This window comes from Leptosomus discolor, chromosome 5 (genome assembly GCF_034619465.1).
Source record: "Leptosomus discolor isolate bLepDis1 chromosome 5, bLepDis1.hap2, whole genome shotgun sequence".
NCBI lineage: Eukaryota > Metazoa > Chordata > Aves > Leptosomiformes > Leptosomidae > Leptosomus > Leptosomus discolor.
Genome location: NC_141395.1, coordinates 2,981,182 through 2,998,936, shown reverse-complemented (window position 1 = coordinate 2,998,936; position 17,755 = coordinate 2,981,182). Strand labels below are relative to the sequence as shown.

General features: G+C 46.8%; 1 protein-coding gene across 5 annotated transcripts in view; it reads left to right on the top strand.

The window, feature by feature from the left end:
- The window catches only part of MBD5 (methyl-CpG binding domain protein 5), a 46,273-nt gene extending 30,052 nt beyond the window's left edge, over positions 1 to 16,221 (top strand). For 2 of the 5 annotated variants that reach the window (XM_086465330.1, XM_086465333.1), the window contains 4 exons: positions 960 to 2,168; positions 7,521 to 7,633; positions 13,120 to 13,195; positions 15,315 to 16,221. In XM_086465330.1, coding sequence (XP_086321456.1) covers positions 960 to 2,168; positions 7,521 to 7,633; positions 13,120 to 13,195; positions 15,315 to 15,386 — 1,470 coding nt within the window. In that variant the 3' untranslated portion in view covers positions 15,387 to 16,221. Of the gene's footprint in view, positions 1 to 959; positions 2,169 to 7,520; positions 7,634 to 8,137; positions 8,239 to 13,119; positions 13,196 to 15,314 lie in introns of those variants that run through there. The other 3 variants (XM_009948191.2, XM_086465331.1, XM_086465332.1) reach the window with 2 other exon arrangements.
- Positions 16,222 to 17,755: the final 1,534 nt, after the last annotated feature.

Genomic DNA, 17,755 nt, shown 5'->3' with positions numbered 1-17,755 from the left:
CTTTAAGAAGGAAAAAGGAGACGTGTCATTTTCTCCGTCTCGATGTGCAAAATCACAGCCCTCTAACTGCCTATTGTCTGTCTTTGGTTTTGTATGGATTTCGGTGGCTTTATCTCAGTATTTTTGGCTTCAGCCTCTCAGTTATAGAAATAGAAAGTATTTAAAGGAGCTTTTGGAAATACTTTACCCTCGTTTTTTGTTAGAGCGCTATTATTGACGCCGTCTTCGCTGCCTGCGTCTGTGACAAGGAACACAAAAAGCGCAGTTACTTTAATCTGGAGGTTACAGTTTACTGTGGCGGCGCCTGCCATGACAGCTGCCATTCAAAGGGGTGCAGCCGTGGTTTACGGGGGACTGAAGTGAAAAGACCTCCCACGAGAGAAGCTCGTAACCGAAAGGGGAAAAAATAGAAAGGTTAGCCAAACGGACAAGTGGTGGCCTGCAGTCCCGAAATGGAGTGAGGAGCATAGAGGGAGCCCAGAACGGTCGGTAGGGAGGAAAGAAGCAAAATTAGGGTCTGGGAAGGGACGAAAGAGACTAGGTGAGACCAGAAATACTGACCTTGGTGGTGTTGTTTAGGACTTGAGAGAACAAAGGGGGGTGCTGTAGTTCCATCAGAAGAGGAAATCCCTGAAAAGACTCTGAAAGAGATGATAATGTAGTCTCGGCAGCGCATGGTGGGTTGTATCGTTTCATGCAAGGCATCTGTTTTGATCCATGAGGCAAAGTCTTAAGAGCCAGTGGGTTTCTTTCCTCTAAATTATGCTTTTTCTGGTTTCTGTCTAGCTTGTTCACCGTTCGTAACTGATGTATAATCAAAAGAAAATGATGTACTGTCGCAAACAGTCACCCTGGCCGCCGTCCTGAATTTTTTTATTAAAATGAAACAAAGTTTTTGTCTGTTGAAATGGAACTTCAGGCAGAACAGCAACTTCCATCTTTTTCTCTGCTTTTCCCAGGTGAGAATGCAGGAAGATGCTGCTGTCCTAAACAAAAGAATGATCACACAAATGGGAATGGCACCAGTTCCTGAGAGCTCCAACGCTATGCTTCCTCCTTTCCAAGAAACATCTTGTGACTTGCAGCAAAGAACTGACCCATCTCTTGGACAACAGGCGAAGGATAACCTCAGTGTCGCTGCTCAGGGTGATACCTCGGTGGACGCGATCTACAAAGCAGTTGTAGATGCTGCAAGCAAAGGAATGCAAGTAGTAATCACCACTGCCGTTAGCAGTACAACACAAATGAGTCCCATTCCAGCTTTGAGTGCCATGAGTGCCTTCACAGCCTCAATTGGTGACCCATTAAACCTTTCTAGTGCTGTCAGTGCAGTAATCCATGGAAGAAACATTGCCGTTTCTGATCATGAAGGTAGGATAAGGAACACTAGAGGGACACGAATACTGAAGAATTCAGAGCACGGTAAAAATTCCAGTGAAGGGGATGGGTATGAATATTACAAATCAGCGAGTTGTAACACACCCAAAAAACAGTGGGAAGGGGAGCAAAGCCCTGTCAGTGAGATAAATAGATGGAAATGTGATGAGTTTCTAGACCACTCTACCCATATCCATAGTAGTCCTTGTCACGAAAGGCCCAATAACATCTCCACGCTGCCGTTGTTACAAGGCGAGCAGCATCAGATACTGTTATCACAGCGAAACTGTCAAAGTGATAAAATGTTGGAGGAGAATTTCAGGTATAACAGTTACAAAAGAACTATGATGAGTTTTAAGGAAAGACTGGAGAACACTGTGGAACGATGTGCACACATAAACGGAAATCGGCCTCAGCAGAACAGAGGATTTGGGGAGTTGCTGAACACTTCTAAACAAGACCTGATTCTGGAGGAGCAATCTCCAAGTTCCTCGAATAGCTTGGAAAGTTCGTTAGTTAAAGACTATATCCATTACAATGGAGATTTTAATGCCAAAAGCATTAATGGGTGTGTGCCTAGCCCTTCAGATGCTAAAAGCATCAGTAGTGAAGATGACCTAAGGAACCCAGATTCCCCTTCTTCAAATGAGCTGATACATTACAGGCCGAGGACGTTTAATGTTGGCGACTTGGTCTGGGGCCAAATCAAAGGACTGACTTCATGGCCTGGGAAACTAGTAAGAGAAGAAGAAGTTCACAATTCATGTCAACAAAACGCTGAGGAGGGGAAGGTATATTTATATATCTATGCACATATCTCTCTCTATACACGTGTACATATGCTCATACAAATGTTTATCAAAACTCTCTCGGTCCATTCTTTATTTTATTCTTTGTCTCTTATTTTAGTAGTGCAAATTGCTTTTTTTTCCTAACTATACCTTGCAGAACGGAATTTTTCCCGTGGTTGCCTCACGAGAAACTTGTACCAATGCCGTGAAACACGTTATGTTTTGGCCTGGTTGTGCTTTACTAACTAGTTTGTGCCCCGAAGACTTGCTACACAAAAAATGCTGTTAACAAAAAATGGGTTACGTTGTGTGTTTAGTCAGACTTCTGGCTGTGTCCACAGAAACCGATATGGAGATCTCTAAAAGTGTTGAAAACTGCAAAAAAGGAAGAGTGATCTAATCAGACTGAGGAGTCTGTGATGGGCAAAAGCTTGCTGATTGACACATAACGCTCTTTAAGAGGAAATGCAGGCGCATTTTCACCTTGAGAGGAGATTTTGACCATCTTTTAGTAGTGAGGAAAGCATTCCCGTTTGCTCTTTCGTACTAAAATCCATTTTTCTTTGTTGACAAATCATTTGCTTCTTGGGGAGTATATAGAAAATACTGTTATCAAGGCGTTATTGGTTACTTTATTATGATAAATATTTCAAATTCTGGTCCCCACTACTTGTTGAACTATATGTTTCTGTAGTTCTTATATATATATATAAATATGTCACATCCTCCATATATAATTTTTTAAGTGGCGTTTTATAAAACGCAACTTTTAAAAATACGTAAGCAGAAAGGAAAGATCTAGTGAAATAACATTCTACCTCTCGCACAAAGAAATCAAACCACTTAAAAATTGTACCTTTTTTCCCCATATACCTGCCTAGCACGTGGCACAACAGCCGTAAGAAGGGTGATAGGGGCTTGGACCACAGTATTCCTTTCGCCAAAATTTGGCCGACAGCAGGTACCCAGGGTACAGGAACATGTTGAGGAGCGCTGCTTCACCAACGGCCTCTGACTCCCACCAGTGGATAGCTCGGGAGCTTCTGGAGCTGGTGCCTCCGTAGCGTAACCCCTGCTGGTCTTCCCGTGGTTCGTAGTTGCAGAGTTCTCTGAGGCTGATGTGCCAATGTAATTTTCCCCAAACGGCCCAGCAGGCCTTGGGTGCTGTGAATAACTGGGGTGATGTTTGGCCGGAATGGTTTTAACCCCAGTTCAAGAGGCCTTCAGTCTCTCTTTACAGGTGGCCTCTCTGCTGATCTCCTTAGCCACGGAGGTGTCGCAGAGCTCCCGTCTGAGTACGCTGAACAGAAGTGTTTACTTAATAGAGAAGCCAGCGTGCTTTAGTAACGCTATTTGAATGCTTCGGAGCTCGTTCCTCAGAAGCGTTAGCTCCCCGAGTGACAAGGCGGTTGGTAAAGTACAGGCAAACGAGAGAGGCCGCAAGCTGGAAGAGATGAAACGAAACTGGAAAAATCAGGAGGCGTACGCCGTCACTGTCCCCATACAGTCCTCACCCCGCCCGTGTGTTCCGAGTATGCATTTCTGTGCTAACCTCGCAGAGTCGTGTATCCGTATCTGTATGACTGGTTTGATACATTTTAAGAACTTATTTTTTATAACTTCTGTAAAGAGGTAACGTTTCTTCCGTTTGCATTCCTTAGCGGTTTTATACGTTTTCCTCCCCAGTTGGTGGTTACAGAATGTAGAGTTGCTTCGGTGCAAACCCGCCTGCTTTCGGTCTGCGTCTCTTCTGTGCGTTCTGTCGGGGCGGTGTAATGGTCTGTTGGGCGGCGCGGGTTTTATCGGGTGCTGAAGCACAAACAACAGGGAAGCAAACGGTGGAAATGCGTCCTCGTCGAGGCAGCAAGAGAGACTGCTCGGAGTTCTTCGTCAAGAAGTCCCACGTGATGGATCACCTCTCACAGCAGAAGATCTTTAATTTAATAATGATAATTTGAAGTTTTAAAAAAACCCAAACCCAACTATGTCTGATTTTCTCCAACAAGAAGTACAGAGTGAATGGCCGTCGCAAGGGTCAGGGGTTGAGGTTGAGAGGTGGGGTGCAGGGGAGCGGGAAGGAGATGAAGACGTGCACGGGCTGTCTGACGGTTCTGTTTCTCCTTGAAAATGAGCAGGAACTCCCCCGCGCAGTCGCAGCGTAGACGCATATTCAGACGTTCCTGTAACGTGTTGTACAGCCACAGTCTTCGGGTGTTTGGGCAGCCTGGGCTGATTAAAAAGAAAAAAAAAAAATAAATAACAAAACACACCAAACCAAAAAAAAAAAAAAAAGAAAGAAAAAAAAACACCTTGAAAACCAAATAGTCTTCAGAAATTCTGCGCATCAAGAAATCCTGAAAGGTTATGGTGGGGGTCACTAACAGCAGTTGTGAAAATTGTATATTCTGGGGAGCTTTCTTAAAACATCTTTTAAAGTATTTGTATAATGCAGCGTCAACCTCCTGTACTGTAACGTTAGTTTTGCTGTGCTGTTGGGATTTGGTGGTGCTCTGTATGTTCTCTGTTCTTTATATCGTACGTAATGTGATTTTTGTTTCCGTTTAAAACACTTTGGGTATTAAATGTAATAATGCTTCTGTTTGAAGAGCAGCTAGCATGGTGTTTCCCTGACAGGAGAAGGGGGGAATATTGCACCTTTGTTTCCCGATGAACACTTGCTTTTCAGCTATTGGAAAATTAATGAGGAACCCAGGGGAGGCGCAGCAGTAGCAGCAGAAATTTCTGAAAAGGAAAAGGAGCAAGCCTGAACCTACATTCCTCCTAAAGCGGAGGATACGTGGTTTATTAAGTAATTCATTTGATTATTATCCAGAGCAAATCACCTAAACAGGAGCAAGGCCTTGAGAGCAACAAGGTGGAAGTCAAGGGGTCTGTGTGAGCAGGAGTTGCCTGTTGTCACTGCATTTCACGGTGGTTCTTACGGGGCAAGTCTTGTTCTCAGTGGGCTTCCCGTCAGTCAAGCTAGGTTTTTGTAAACTGAGCTTTTGTAGTTCTGCAGATGATAGGTGTGATTGATCAGTGCCCTGAACATCCCATCCCTACGTGTTATTTGGTGGTGGTGGCTTACTGTAAGTGAAGGCACACGGTACTGTACCGTTCAAGTGTGTCCGTCACCGTTGCTTCCAACACCCCGCCGCTGTGACAGGGATACTTCCTCAGAAGAGTGCTGGCAGGTAGCGTGCTGCTCCGCCGCCACGAATTCCAGTAACGAAGCTGCCGCTTTCTTTTTGTCACTTAAGTTCCTTGCGACCCAGACGTGGTACTGGCTCTTCATAAAAATACTTAACCCGTGGGCTTCGTTGGGTGTCCAGCGGCAGGCACGTACAACCCTGGCAGAGCTGTTCCCTGTGTACACGCACCTGTAGCGTGGGTACAGGTAACGGAGAATTTCCCATTCCTGACAACTCCGCCGCGTAGTGAAGTGGCGAAGGATCCGGACGATTATGTTGTTGCCTTTTCCTTCCATTCAGTGTGAAAAATACAAGTTTCTTCTTTAGCTGTCGGTCAAACCTGCTCTAAAACGAAGGCTTGAGCTGCGCCGTGTTGCGGGCGGAGTGACGTTGCCTCCGGTCACGCCGCTTCAGCGGAGGAGATGTCACGTGTGAGCTTCTGAGGGCGGTTTGCTTCAGGTTCAGCTCCGCAGGTGTCCAATAGATCGTGTTTCCTATGTATTCATCCCAAGTCCGATTAGGAGAGGAATTATTTGAAGTATTTGCAGTCTTGCATTAAAAGTAAGCGCAGCTTTAAGGGAAAAGCGCTACAATCCATGGCATAATGGAATCTGTTGCGTGAGAATAGAAATCTTGCCTCCCCACGCGTAGATTGCACCATTAATGACTCTTGTAAGTCCCTGAAACGGCAGTATTCCCCAATTCCATGGTCAGAGGGGTAAGACACGTGAGATAAGACCCATAAGGTCAAAACATGTGAAGTTTGGTCTAAACATGTATTATGTTGGGCTTTATTTCTAGAGATTTTGACAACTTGCTCACTCATTAATTTCACATTGTCACGTCTGAAAATCAGTTTCATTGTGAATATAAATTATTTAGTAATTGAAAGGCTGGGTTTAGAGGGAATTTGCATTTAAATTTCTTTTTCAGATTGTATATAGGCGTGCTTAATAAATTTGTATTTATAGAATTAATTTTCCTCGTGTCAGAATACAAGCTGTACTTCTTAATGAAACAAATGCTGTATAACGTTCTTGTCAAGTTATGCAAAGCTTAAAGAATGAGTCAAGCAAAATGTAGCAATACTGACAAAGGAATTCATCCATTCATTTTCTTTAAATTGATGTGTTTTAAATACCTTATTTTGTTTTTACAAGCAGAAATGTCTGAACCAAATCAAAATAACATGCAGAGTTAAGTGGACTAATGTGTTGAGAATGCAAATGGTAAAACGATGTAGAGAATGTAATTCATTTTCTTCTTGCTTGTGTGGTTATACCAGTACTAACGGGCTCCTGCGCAGTGGTGCCAGTGATTACGTGCAGTGGTTTATATACAGATTGCTTACAAGATTATCATTCTGGCTGGTTTCAAGAGAATTTAACTTTCCAGCTAAAATACTTTAAAGACCAGCTCAGCAGCCCGGTTGAGCACGTGCTCAAATTCATTCCTGACTCCGCAGATCCCTAAAGTATGTGCTTAAGTTTGAAAAATAAATAAATAAATAAATTTAAAAAGGCCTTTCTCAGGACCACTAGATTAGCTGGCTACAGCGAGCTGTAGTTAAGCCTCCTGGATTCATAGTGCGTCAATAAAGCTTGTCGCCCTGCCCACCCTCCTCCTGAGGCCTTCAGCCGTTTAACGTGAGCACGTGCTGTGGGCCTTGGGGATGAATTTGGCCCTGCCCTTAGCAGCGTTGTTCAACCGGGGCCTTCAATGCTCGATCCAGAGATTTGAGGTGCTGTGTTGGTGGCATCTGGAAGAACTGTGTCGCGTGTTCTAGGCAACTTGGTATTTTAATGCGTTCCAGGTGATCTCAAAGGTGTAAAGTACAGTTGTCAAATGTGAGTGCGGACCACGAGACTCTAACGGCAGCGTTCGTATTAATAACATAAGGACAAACGAGGTTTTAAAAATATTCTCCTTCTTAGTTTCGTTTTCGTGAGTGTCATGCTTTTGGTTTCTGTATTTCTATTGCTAGTGGTGCGGACATCTAGAGAAATCATAATGTGTACGTACGTGTACGAGGGGGTGTATATAGCCAGGCATTAATTTATTCTTTGCTGGGAAGTTTGGTGTCTTATGGATGCAGTGAAAATTAGGCTCCATAGTAATGCATGTCTAGCAGTGAAGTAAAAGCAGTGTTTAATAATTGCAGGTCTGGGTAATGTGGTTTGGTGTTCATACCTTCACTCAGGTGGAGCCAGAGAAGTTGAAGACACTAACAGAAGGTCTAGAAGCTTACAACCGAGCCAGAAAAAGGAACAGAAAGTAAGTAAATGCTCATTTATTTACTAGTGAAATGGAATAAGCAGATCCTTTTCTTTCCTAAGGCTCTCATTTTGGGGAGCTTAGCAGACTGGCCAGACTGAAGAGTTAATTTTCCGAATTCCTCGTGTCAGTTACGATAATCATCCGCGATCTTTGATATCTGCATTTTTGTGGCATCTTCTGATATTTACAGTAGCCTTTGTAAAATGTCAGCCTACTTGTTTGAGCTTTCATGTGTAGGATTTCTAATTTACAGCCCAAAAAAAAAAGTTATTACATCAGAACTGTTCTGACCAAATACGCTTTTGGACAAGATCTGCCTTTCTTATCTCTTCCCTCTCCCTCTGGCCGCTGCTGCTGCAGGCAGAGCACAGGTTTATTCCGTTAAATTCAGTTTATTTCCCGTTGCTGTTTCAGAATTGGTGAAGTCTGATTGTATTTAACCAGACAAGGGGCTCAGTGCAAAGCTTTCCTTACGCTCTTTGGTCTTATCTTGCCTTTTAGCTTTGACTTGCGAACACACAAGGATAGAAAGACCATGAAACAGTATTGGGGCAGGAAGCATCAGCATAGACAAAAAGAGGAAAATGGTTGACTTCAGGAGAAAAACAAAAATCTGGGCAGCTGTAAGAGGATAGAACAGGAGAAGCTGTACTGCGACTGGATTTGTTCTGGGATGCTGCTGCTTATTTACTGTTGGCGGTGAAAATACATTGCTTTGAAGCCACGTGAGAATTTGAAGTCAGCTTGCAATACTTGTCTGTGGCACAATAAACACGGGCTTAAGAGAATTAAATAATTATTTGTCTTCAACTCCTTTTAAGGTGGAAGCTTTTCTTCTATTTATATGTCACGCGGCGCTTAAGAGAAATATTTTTTTATGACGATGAGGCAGTGTTGGTGGTTGTTTTCTCCAAGGCCATCCTCGAAATATCTTGCTGGAGTTTAAGGGTGTGTGGTGAGAACATAGAAGGGCTTTTGGCATCTCCCCAGTTCCTTGCTCGTGTCCCTGAAGCGAAATCCGTGACTCGAGTAAAGTGACACCGGGAGCAAATTTAAAGAGGTGCTAAAGTTGAAATAAGCCGTGTAACTTAAGAAAAACCCCCGTCTTCTGAGTCACGTTTGCACATTTAGCAGAGTGCAGGGGTTCTCTGCAGTTCCGCTGAATCCAGTGGCCGTTTCTTGTGGCCCCTCTGGTTCTGCCCCGTTGCTTGCCCGTAAGGAGACAGGAGGTACCGATATCCCGGCCAGCCTGGGGCACCCGGTTGCCCCTTCCATAGGGCTGATTTACAGCCCTGACAAGCTTTTTTTCTCCGTATTTGTACTTGTACTTACTTCGTAGTTTAAATCTTCTGGTATTTCTTCATGGGCCCTTCCTCTTTTTTGCTGTGTGCTCGTGTAAATTTATCTGAAAAAGCTACAAGTCTCCTTTCTGATATATGGCTCTGTAATATCTCAGTACACACGGGTCCAGATTTTTCCAAGCATTTAGCATTCGATACAATTGCTACCTGTAGAACACTCCGATTTCTGGTTCCTACCTGTGTAAGTACTCAGCACTGACATGTGTGACCGTGTGCATCCACGGATCACGTACTTCACCTCTAGAGGCAGGAGACCCAGGACACGTGTGGTGAGGGGGCACAGACTAGCATCACGTAGGTCCAGTGAGTTTAGCCGAGCAGGGTTAGTGTCCAGATCCTCCAAATGACGTTCAGATACCTTAACTCTGCAAATTATCCTTCCTGTTCCTACAGTTCTTGTCTCAACCTTAGTGTATTTTCCGATTTTTTCCTTCACCGCACAGTCTGGACATAATCACCAATAAAATATATTGATGCTATATATTAAATATAAAATTACTGAAGCTAAATTAGAGGAAAGGTGTCTGCAAAGCTAAAACCTGAGCTGTAATAGGGATGTGATAGGATGCAATTCTCGTCGCACCCGAAATCCAGTGTTTGTGAGCTGTAAATCTTAATCTAACCTTCAGTGTCAGTTTGTAAAGTGGCAGTGTTTCGTGTTCAGTCTCTAAACAAGACGCCAGAACAAAATGCCGTTGCAGCGCATTCCACCGGCACAGTCAGATGTGTTCGCTCTGTTGCACAGAGCTTTGTAACTTCGACTAAGAAAGCGTTTTCTGGAGAAAAAAAAAAATAAATGGTTTGGGTGGGGATGTCCGAGAGGCACGGTGTGTCTCCTGGACCGCCGTCGTTACCCTGGGCCCTGTAGGAAGGTGCACTCCGGTACAGGCTGCGGAGCCATCCCCACCTGTCTCAGTCCCGTCTCGGCCGTCCCGTTCTTATTTGAGCCACATCCCTTCTTGCTTCCAGCAGGTCTTGACGTAGCAGCTTCCTCACCGGTCTGTCATCTCCAGAAGACTGTCTCCTGGAGGTCTTCCCTTACCAAAGCCTCGTCTGAGCCAAACTTTCTTCTTCCCAAGCTTTAGTTACCTTCACTAGCGTTCTCCTGTCACCATGCGTGCCAAGCACCTTCCAAGGGTCGTCGCCCAATACCAGCGTCTCCTCCTCCTGTGGTTTCCCGTTCCTCGCTGTGTTATCTCCCACACCAGGCATCTCCTCTGTCAGGACTGTGCCATTTACTGCCCCTACCATTTGCCGCCCCTACCATCCGTCCTCACTTACTTCAAAGTGACGTTCGAGCGGTGGTTTCGTAGCGTTGAGCAGTCACGTCGCTGATGTCCCTCCTGTTGGACATGGGCTCAGAGTTGAGCAGGACTCCTGTAAGGGAAGAGCTAACACATCTTTCCGCATCTTTCCGCATCTTTCCGCTGCCTTTCCAACCCCCAGCTCCAATCACTCTCCATCCTGACACGGCCTTAAGTCTCTCTGTCTTCTCTAGGTGTGAGTCTGGTAGCGGCTTGTTGGAGTCGAGCAAGGTGGGCGCGCTCGGACGTCCCCTCTTCTCGCCCCAGGAGCTGCCCAGAGGCAGCAGTCGCAGGTGAAGTCTGCAGGATGTCCGCTGTGGGAGGGAACTTCAGCTCCGAGCACGCTCAGACTTCGTTTTGATGATGCCATTTGAACGGGCCCAGCAGGGAGGAGGAGGGTGAAAAGCCCACTTCTGACAAAAAGGCTGTCCTCCCTTTCCGAGGGAAGGAATTTAAATCCTGCTCCAGAGCTGTTGGCCACGAGGGGCTTTCTAAGAGATGATGTGCTGCTTTTTAATGAGAGGAACAAACTGTCGCTAGCGTCTTGTAAATGTAATTTGGCAAAAATTGTCACGTTGACGGGTTGGTTTGCATCACCCGACGCACAGGTTTATCTGATGTCACCTTCCCAGGTTTTTAGCTGCAGTGCTTTCGCTGCAGTAGATGGATATTTCAGTGATGGTGCTCAGGCGCAGATCAGCATCTTCACAGCAAAGGGAACGTAACAGACTACAGCGCAAATGATCGTTTGTGCCTTAAATACTTTCAAGTGGCTGTTTTGACGAACAGCGGTAATTTCGTAGGTACCGCAATACGGGTGGGTTGCTGATAGAGCATAATGTTGATTAAATAACTTGGCGTCTGAGATCTGCTTCTAGATGACATGTAAGTCAGCAGCGTTGCCAGTTATTAAGAGACCTGCGTTATAAATAGAGTCGTGTTACCTGCATAGGACGTTCTGTTGCCACTGGAGGGGCACGACAGCTTGTCACTTACAGTTCCTGGGGGTGCCTTCGCTTGCCCAGGTTGTGCAGCTTCAGCTTGGTTTTGCAAGCAGCCCGGGCTCAAGCAGGTGAGGAGACCCAAGTGGGCACGGCAAGCTTTGGATGCAAATACTTATTTCGGTTTGTCTTCGTTTCTGGGGTTGACTTAAGCTACATCAGGAGACGTGGTCTTGCAGTTTGGCCCTGTTGCGTTTCGTTCAGAGCCTTAGGTAGTGCCGTGCAGCTTCAGGCGGGGGTGGAGCCCGCTTCCCCGGTCAGGAAGGTTCCTGGCTGTGTTGGTTGTTCGTGCGCTTCGCGCCCTGGCGCGGCACGGGGGACCGATGCGAAATGGTGGCGGGGAGTATCTTATTTGAATAATGAACAACAGACCCTCAGATCTCTTATTGTCGCTCTCCCAGCTCTACTGACGGGTATGGAAATCATTTTGCCAAACTAGGGGGGGGTGGAAGCGCCGTACGGCAGCGCTGGTCTGACAGCTCATCTGTGCTCCTTCCTTGTCATCTTCTGCCGATGCTTTTAGTGGCTATACACAACTTTGAGTCCCATCCAGGGAAGGATGTCCCAGCTGACGTGAAGAGCTTGCTTTCTTGAAAGAGAAGGGGTTTTTCAGAAAGTGGCTCCTTCTGTGAGGGACCCAACCATCCGTGCCAGCTCGGGACCCCTCTCTGCCATAATCTTCCCTCGTGCCGGCTCTCTTCCTCCTCCCTCATCCCTGCATCTCCAAAGCAGGGCTCACCGTACCTCGTCACCGCCTGAGGCTGTTGTGGTGGCTGCTCCTAACTGTCCCTCACCTCCAGCTCCTGTTCAGCCGTTTCTCCTCGTGTTCATCGCTCTTCTAAACGTACTTGGTTGAAGTCACGAATGAACCAGCTTATAGATGTAGGTGAATACGGATCGACCTGCTTTTAAGCACAGGTCCTCAGCCAGCTGTCGACCAGCGATAGTGACGTGCTCAGGTACCGTTCCCTAGCTTGAAACTCCTGAGGCGTGAACACGGAGCCGCAGAAGTGTGACCTGTCGTGCAGAGCGTGGTGTTCAAGTGGGAAAGGAAGAAAGATACGTAAATCAAAGAAGCCGCCGTGAAGTTAGATGGGTGTGGGGCTGCCCCGTGGCTTGGGGGCACTTTGGGGCTGGAAGAAGAAAGTCTTCTCCTTCCCTTTCCCATAGCCCTCGGTTTGGGGGTAAAACTGGCAGCGTTTTAGAGGACTAATACGACTCCTTTTCCTCTGGCTATTTAAAGTTAGAAGGGATATTTCACTTTGTGCTGTGGGTGAGGGGAAGGTCTTCAGAGCTCACGCCGTGGTTTGTCAAGAAGACGGCAGCGCACGTCGCCCTTCCCAAACACATTAACCACCTCTACAAAGGAGATGCCGCCTGTAACGTGGAGGGGGAAGCTGCCTCAAGGGTCGGTAACACTTGAAGTCTTTAAGGAAGCCCAGAGCAGCTGGAGTTACTCCTCTCCTGCTCCTCATCGACACCCGTGAGAGCCTGGCCCTTCGCGAAGGGTTTAGAAACAAGATTGAGGGAAATGCCCCGTTCCCGTGAGGTCCTCTTGCTGTTTATCCCTGGATATCCCCCGTCATGTGGCTGTTGTCCCTCGCCCTGCAGCTCCCCGAAGGGCTGGCTTTGCTTTTCGTTCTGTAATTACACGTAATACCGTATATGGGTCTGACCTCACTGTTCGTGCTGCGGCAAGCTGGGAGGCTCCGCGGTTGGTAGAATGTGTCCAACGAGTCAACGTGTTTATTACTAATTATTTTAACGTATTTTTCTGTTGCTGACAATTACTGATGGCGTTATTTTTTTCTCCCTAGAAGCGGAAAGCTAAATAACCATTTAGAAGCTGCTATACACGAGGCCATGAGCGAACTAGACAAAATGTCTGGGAATGTAAGTTTTTCTTTTCACCTTTGTGATAATCTTCTTTATTTCTGCACGTGTGTCAGTCGAAGGCTGGGAGTGTTGGTTTGGGTTGCTTTCTAACATACACTTTGTTTCTATTTTCTTAAATACTGTGGAACTTTCAGTATCTCTCCCGCGTTAAAAACCCTTCGCAAACATCTAATCATTCTGAAAAACGGGAAGGGTTGTAGAAATTTCAGTTGTGTGGCCAATTACATGATTTTTCCACAAAGGTAGATTCCTGGACATACTTAGACACATTCAGCCTGATAATATCTGGATCAGTTCCGGTCCTGCTCACGTTCCGTGGGTTTTCTCTGACTAGACACACAAAATCAGGCTCATTTGTTTTTCAAGCAAGATACTGAAGCCACATTTGAAAGCATCGTTCTTTTGAATGTAAAACTCTTTGAATAAACTTTTCCTCCGGTGAAATGAAAGATGCTGTCATGAAAGGTGAGTTTAAAACCAAGAGTATTCCTAATGTCGAATCACACGGTGTTCTTTCTGCAGCAATTACACTGTTAGTTTGGAAGCCCAGGATGTTTCTGGTTTTAAATTTATGTAGTTTACTCATCTTCACGTTTAAAACGTGGCACGCTGGAGCACACTTAGAAGTGCAAATGTCACAGCGCGTGTAACCTCCCGTGTCTTATCATTGGTAATTATTCAAATTATTAATTGTAAAACGTTTGAATACAGAAAAAAAAAAAAAAGTCTTGTCCTTGATACTCAGTGCCGTGTGCGTGTTTAGAAGTAGCGGTAAAACTTCGGGGGAGCTTCTGGGGTGTGTAAAAGGAAAGGAATACAGACCTGCAGGCTTGGGGCAGATTTCAGAACCACCGAGAAATACTCAATAAGTTACTCGGTAGCCTTTGATGGCTGCTGTAATGACAAAATCAAATCTTGTGTTTAAACTTCTCGATTTTACCAAATGAGATTAAGTTTTGACTGGAAAGGCCTGTTTGCCTCCTGCCTTTGGAAGGAAAAGGAAAGCAGGGTCTGACCGTGGGGCAGTAACTGCAGGGGGGCGTTCGGCCCACGCATCGCCTCCGTCGGTTACGCCACCGCTTACGTGCTTGGACTGGACCAGTCCGCTGATAACTTTGGTTTCACTGGTAAATCCAGTCAAACTCTACGCTGGGTGCGTTTTAACTGGGACATCAGCTGGCTCCGGGGGGGAAACCGCTGTAACCGGGTTTGCTGATCCGGTTGTTCCCTGATGCGGCCGAGCTGAGGCACCAGCCTGCACGTCGTCCCATGGTCTTCGTTCAGGTTCTCACGGTCCGATCGCAGGATTTGCGCTTGGGGTTTATTTCCAGGTTCCTACAGACACTCCCAGGGAACCGACGGGTCTCTTTTTAGTGACTTGCGGTTTTTTCACCCTCTGCCGTCCAGGCATCAGTCACATTTTAAATGAAAAGCAAGAGAGCGAGCTCCAAGAATCATTTCTGCCCCCAAATCCATAGTCAATGTTAACAGTGTGGAGGAATTCAGGGAATAATTCGGGTTTGCTGGCGTTGGGAAGCTGCTGCTCCCGCCGGCAGACGGGGCTGGCATCCCGCGCCGTCACCGCGCTCTTCCCTTACGGCCTGGCTTTTCCCGAGCAGGCAGTGCCGACAACCTGTTCCACACTCAGACTCATCTTGCGTTTAGCTCGAAACCGAGCGTTTCCTTTTCCTAACGAGACGAGGGCAGGTGGCTGAGCGCCGCTTGGGCCCCGGTGGCGCTGCCGCAGACCCGCGTTCGGCTGCTCGGGTTTCTCCCCGTCAGCCGCGTGCTCTCGCCTCCCGCTTCCCTGCTCTCCCCACGACGGAGCGGGAAGGTTTGGCTCTGGGAATCCGGCGTGGCCGCAGCTCGGGGCTTGGCTCCCGCTGACGCCATTTCACCGGGGCCGGTGCCTCTCTCCAGGCGCACAGGGTGCGAACCTTTTTCTCCCCAGCGCCTTCAAGTTCTTGAAGTTCCTTTTAATTCGGGCTTCCCTGTAGACGTGGAGTGACAGGAGGTGTTTCCTAACAGCGCCTCCAGCCCCGCTGTAGCTCGTGTCTTGCTGGCTGGTTACTTTGACCCATAATCTTTGCTAACTTCTAAATATACTTGTTTTTAGGTCCACCAAATCCCACAGGGAGACAGACAAGTGAAGCCTCCAAAACCCAAGAGGAGGAAGATCTCTAGATAACATTGAATGTCTTTGTTACTGGTCCAGTACTTCTCCAAGTGAACGTGCACATAAGTCTATATGTAGGTATTGATATAGGCGTGGTTATATCAATATTTATATGAAGACAGACAGACACCATCGCAGGGTGCTACGCGGATTAGTGGTACACTATTTTTGATGCTTAGGAGGGATAGCGGTTGCTGGATAAGCCAATCAGAAATCTGGAAAGGTTGCGGTAACGATGTCAGATGATTACTGAAATTTTTTTTCTATGATACTAAAATTGTGATTATAAGAAATAGTCCAAATGTTTCTGAGAAATTTTCATTGTGTATATAGATAATACAGGATTTCATGGTGATATCTGAAATGTAAATATTGTACAATATTGTCATGTACAAGCGTACCTAATGCACACTTTATCTTTTATTGTACAAAAAATAGTGTACAAAATTCTTTGGTTTCTATTGAGTACACATACAAGAGACTACCAGTGTAAAGTGATAAATAAAAATACAGCCTAAATGCTTTTATATGATAATGTAAAAGATGCTGTTTTTGTATTTAACAGCAGAGAGAAGGCATGATTATGTAATACCTTAATTATGACATACACTTCACGCCACTGAGTGTTCATTGATACTGTCTGTCTGGAATGAACCTTGCCTGGAAGTGCTGTACTCCATCGCAGGTCCCTGCAGGAGAGCGCAGCCTTGCAGGTTCCTAACGGGATGTGGGATCACAGCTCTAATTAACAGTTCAGAGGCTGCAACTGGCGGTTGCGTTTTTAGTTCCTTAGCTTTTAAAGTAGAATGCTGTAGATTTTATTAAAAAAGGAAAAAAAGTAGACGGACTATTTTAGTCAACCGTTTCTGTAGTTAAAGTTTCATAGCCACCTGGTAAACAGTTTATATCCCCCGTAACGTCGACCCCCCTCCCCCGCCCCCCTCCCCAACCCCCCTAGATTTATTAGCTTGAATTAGCTAACCTCATTAACCCTCGTGTTTCCTTGGAAGGGGGCAGAGGCCCTGCTTTAACAGCGTGATCAGGATTGATTGCGGTTTGGTTTCGCAGGAGAGCGAAAGGGCACGCTCCGCAGCGTCCGCAGAAGTAATTCCCAGTATCCATCTCGCAGTGTTGACACACCAAAAACCTAAGGGTGGCTTACAAAACTATTAGCAACAGTAATTTTTATCAGTATTATGTAACATATCAGATTTATTTTATTTAAAAAGAATTATTTATACCATTAACAGATTCTTATATATATTAATGTGGCTGAAATGTGCAGGTTAAAATCTATTAACCAAATTATTTATGTTATATTGAGTGAGAAATGTGAAACATATGTAGAAAAACTTAATACACTACAGATTTAAAAGTCTAAAGCTATGAGCCATGATAAAATTAACGAACGGAAGTGTAGCACAACATTATTTCCATTTTATTTCATTTCTCTTTCTCACACGGATGGTGGTGGTGGCGGTGATGGAAGCAATGACATCCTCTGTCGTCAAGGCTTCCCGAAGTAACTCTCGGTTCACCGTCCCCGGTCCTGGGGTAGAATCCGTAACCCCCCACCTCTTCATCCGGGACCACCACGTACCTCAGATTTCCATCCCCCCCCCCCCCTCCCCCCAAATTCCCAAACCTCACTCCCCGGCCGAGGCCTGGCCCTGACCGGCATCCTGAGGAGCTGGCGGCACCGCCGCTCCCCAGCCCCCCGGCGCCAGGACCCCCGGCCATCGCTCCCCGCCTCGCCTCGGCCCCCCCAAACTCCTCTCTCTGAAGGACGTGGCCGAGACCGGCCGTCCCCGAGGACGACGGGACCCCGGCGCCTTTCCCGGCCTCGGCTCTCGTGTGCCAGAGCACGCGGCGCTACCTCGGGGCTCCCTCCTGCCCGCCCCGAGGGTCCCCTGCCCCCCGCGGGGCAGGTGAGGTTCTCGTGTCCGTAACGCCACCGTCCTCCACCCAAGCTCACGTGAAGTGGTTGATTTGAGGAAAAAACTTAATTTTTTTTTTTTTTTTTTTTTGGGGGGGGGGGGGGGAGGGGGGGCGGGTGGGGAGGGAGGTGGGGTGGGGAGGGAGGTGGGGAGGGGGTGTAGTTGAGCTCACCCGTTGGTGTTCCGAGTCGCTGTGCCCGTGGCGAGAGCCGACGCTGCCCGTTCTCCCCTCCCTGCGTGTCAGCGCCCGTCGCCTTTCTTCCCGCCCCGGGACCGAGTCGGGACGGAGCGCGACCCTCCCCTGGGCGTTTGGGCTCCTTAGGGCTGCGCTTGCTCCCCCGCTGCCCGCTTTACGTCGGGCGGCCACGTAAAGCGTTCTCGTGCACTTGAGCTCCTTGGTTAATAATGGCGTTGATGTGGGTGCTAGGAGTAGCTTGTTCCAGT